Source organism: Juglans microcarpa x Juglans regia, chromosome 8D (genome assembly GCF_004785595.1).
Source record: "Juglans microcarpa x Juglans regia isolate MS1-56 chromosome 8D, Jm3101_v1.0, whole genome shotgun sequence".
NCBI classification, from domain to species: domain Eukaryota; kingdom Viridiplantae; phylum Streptophyta; class Magnoliopsida; order Fagales; family Juglandaceae; genus Juglans; species Juglans microcarpa x Juglans regia.
The window spans coordinates 20971659-20975296 of record NC_054608.1 but is presented as its reverse complement, the minus strand read 5'-3'; the positions used below and the strand labels follow the sequence as shown (position 1 = coordinate 20975296).

General features: G+C 32.2%; 1 protein-coding gene across 1 annotated transcript; it reads left to right on the top strand.

Moving 5' to 3' along the window:
* The first annotated feature begins 1421 nt into the window (after positions 1-1421).
* On the top strand, positions 1422-3030 carry LOC121243601 (dof zinc finger protein DOF5.4). The gene has a single exon (XM_041141731.1). It carries the CDS (start codon positions 1690-1692, stop codon positions 2659-2661), a length of 972 nt encoding a protein of 323 aa, XP_040997665.1. The 5' UTR covers positions 1422-1689; the 3' UTR covers positions 2662-3030.
* Positions 3031-3638: the final 608 nt, after the last annotated feature.

Below are 3638 nucleotides of genomic sequence, written 5' to 3'. Positions count from 1 at the left end.
AAAAAAATTAATTAACTCAGTGAGAGAATATCAAAAGTATTAAATATTATGTCATTTTTAATTTTAAAAGTATTTTACATAATAATTATTTTAAGTACTCTTATTCTAAGAATATACTTCTCTTTTATCATTATTAGTTTAATATATAATGTGAAAATTATAAATAGTAAAATCTAATTTTAGAGTATTCATAACAAAATTTTTGTATAATCCTTTGAAGAACTTATTTTTCCAGATGTATAGGTTGTTTATAGGATTTTATTGACAATAATGATTATAATAGCTTCTAGGGTTTATTTGTAGAATATCTCAGAATATTTGTGAATAATAGTGAAATAGTTTGAGTTAAAATATTTTATTAGATTTTAACAAATAAGAAAAAAAAAAGTTGAATTTAAGAATAATTGAAAATACTTGAGAACAATTTTGTTCCCAAACGGACAAAGAGTCTAAAGCACATATTGTAAAACTAGATTTAATAAAATGATCTCTAAATCAATTTTTTTTTAACCAAGATTAAGTCAGTTGAAAAAGTGGTATAAAATCTTAATATGTAATTTTAGTTTGCAAAATGACTGGAGTTATTCTTAAATAAAAGTATAATGTAAAAATATAAATATAAATAAATTTATTTAATTTTAATTTTTAAAATAAAAAAACCTCAATCAAAATTTCAACCTTAGGCCTCGGAACCTATTAAGGCGGCCCTGAATCTAGAATGCACATAAAAAAATAATTTTTAATTGTGAACTTCACTTTTAAAGAAAAAAAAAAAAGTACGCGAGATTTACATTCCTTAAAACTATATCTATAATTACTCATTTATTTAAGCATTGTGGTTATCTAAACAAATTTAATAATAAGATACGGTATAATACTATAATAGAACATGATTTTATCTACTTTACCAGATTAGCTAAGAGTACTTTTAATAGATTATTCATCATATCCTTTAAAATATATCATTAAAATTTATTTTTTCTATTTTATATACTAACTTTTATAATATAACATATATTAACTTATTTATTTTTTCTTAATATTATTTAAATATTATATATTTTAATATATTTTATTCAGTTTAAATAAAGTAAAAAATAAAAAGTAGATAAAGAAATGAAAAAGAGTGAAAAGTAGAGAGATAAATAAATTAAATATTCATACAAATATAAATTGTGTTCAATAGATGTAGAGATGATCCTGTAACAAACTACATATTAGTTATAAAATACATAATGAATCGCCTATATTAAATTTTTTCCTTTAAATTTTAAAAAAATATAGATTTTACATGACCAAATGCTCAAATAATTGACCTTTAGGGACTGTTGTCATATTAGAGTACCGTCGTCATTTTTTCGGTTTTAAGGGACTGTCCAGTCATTTTGATAGGAAAGCACGAAAATAGATGATGAAAGAGTTGGAAGATATGCACAGAGGATATTTGTCAGAAGGAAGCTGTTGCTGTGCTTCCTCTCACACACACACATAAAACTGCGAGAGAGAACTTTCCCAGTCACAGTCATCAAGGGTGCGCAAAGCACTTTCTGGGGAAAAATAAAGTAAATTCCTACGAGAAAATTTGCAGACTCCAGAGTTCTTCTTTTTAACGAGACTTTGGAATTTACGCCCTGGGAAAAAAAGATTTTAGATTCTCTCGGGAGATTGAGACGAGGCGAGGTTACAGAAATGCAGGAAATCCATTCGATCGGAGGGGGAGGGCGACTGTTTGGAGGTGTCGGTGGAGGAGGAGCCGATCGGAGGCTTCGGCTGCATCATCAACACCACAACCACCAGCAGCAGAACCATCACCAGGCGCTCAAGTGCCCGCGGTGCGACTCGCTCAACACCAAGTTCTGCTACTACAACAACTATAACCAGTCCCAGCCCCGCCACTTCTGCAAGAGCTGCCGTCGCTACTGGACCAAAGGTGGCGTCCTCCGCAACGTACCCGTCGGCGGTGGCTGCCGCAAAGCCAAGCGCTCCAAGCCTAAGCCTGCTTCCTCCGACACGTCAACTCCGCAGCCGCAGCGGCAGCGAGAGCGCAAGTCCAACTCTAATTCTAGCAGCGAGAGCTCCAGTCTCACCGCCACAAACACCAACGCGGCCACGGAGGCGGTTTCAACCGAGGTTCCTTCTTTAAACTCATATTCGAATCTGTTGAACGTCCAGGACTCCAAATTGTTCATCTCCAACCCTAGTTTCGAGACGGGGTTACTGGAACAAGGTTCCGACTGCGGAATATTCTCGGAGATAGGGAGCTTCACGAGCCTGATAACGGCGTCGAGCGAGGCATTACCGTTTGGATTCAATGGAGTTTCGGAGACGACGCCGTTCAGGTTGAATCACCAAAGCCATGATCGCCATCAACAGCAGCGGTGGCAACAGGAGGAGCAGCAGCAGTGTAAGGCGATGATGAGAGGTATGGTTGGAGAGGAAACGAAGATTCAGCAGGAGATCACGGGGGAGCTAGTGGATCAGACGGTCCAGCTCGATCTATCATCCTTGCAGGATAGATCGGGCGGTGGAGGTTTCGGATCGTTGGATTGGCAAGTTAGTGGGGATCAAGATTTGTTCGATCTACCTAACACCGTCGATCAAGCATACTGGAGCCAGAGTCAATGGGCTGTTCAAGACCACCCAAGTCTCTATCTCCCGTAAATCTGTCTCGTTTTATCTCTCTCACATTTAACTACGTATTCAGATAACAAGAATGAAACAAAATCAAAGAATGATGAAGGAGGAAAAGAAAAACAAGGAATCTGAGAGAGTTAAAATGGGAATTATGCATAATGATGACTGTTTTTGTGATGACTGTTTTTGCTATGTAAATTGTTGTTTGTTTGTTTTTTTTTTGGAATTTCGTTTCTGGGTTCATTAATTTTGATGAATCCGGAAGGTGTTTGATGATTTGATCATATATTTGATGTAATGCCTGCTAATTTATCAAAGATATTAATGGAGAAGGTGTATAGGATCGTGGCTTCTTTTGGTTTTGCTGATTAAATGATTAAATTCAGCTTGTGTGCACTTTGCAATCTCTTTCGTCTTTCCCATTTATTTCTTGGATTATCTGAAATTTTATTTATTCAGATGATCTACTTCACGTTGCACCAGGTTGAGTTATTAAAAAAAATAAAAAATAAAATATTTAAAATAACGTCCAACAATATAAAAAAGTAGTTTAATCATTTGGTTAATATCTTATTATTATTTATTATTTTTATTATTACTTTCTTTTTATTTTTTTATGATTATTCAATATTATTTAATATTTTATTATTATTAACAGAATATTTGATAATATCTCATATTTTAGATGAAAATTAAAATTTAATAAAACAGTATTTTTTAATATTATTATTTTATAAATTTAAAAATTAAATTATTTATTATATTTTGTATACAAATTTTAAAAAAATTAATATGAAAGTTTTAGATAAGATAAATTTTAGATGGTCATGGAAAAATATTTTTATTTTATTGATAAATTGACAAATAATGTATACTGCTATAAAAGGTTTTGAACATAATATTTTTTTATTTTAATTGATTTGATAAATTTAATATCAGTAAGATATGTTTAATGTGCGGATAAGTAGTGGCTGGCTGAAAACAACAATCAAGACTCAAAACAC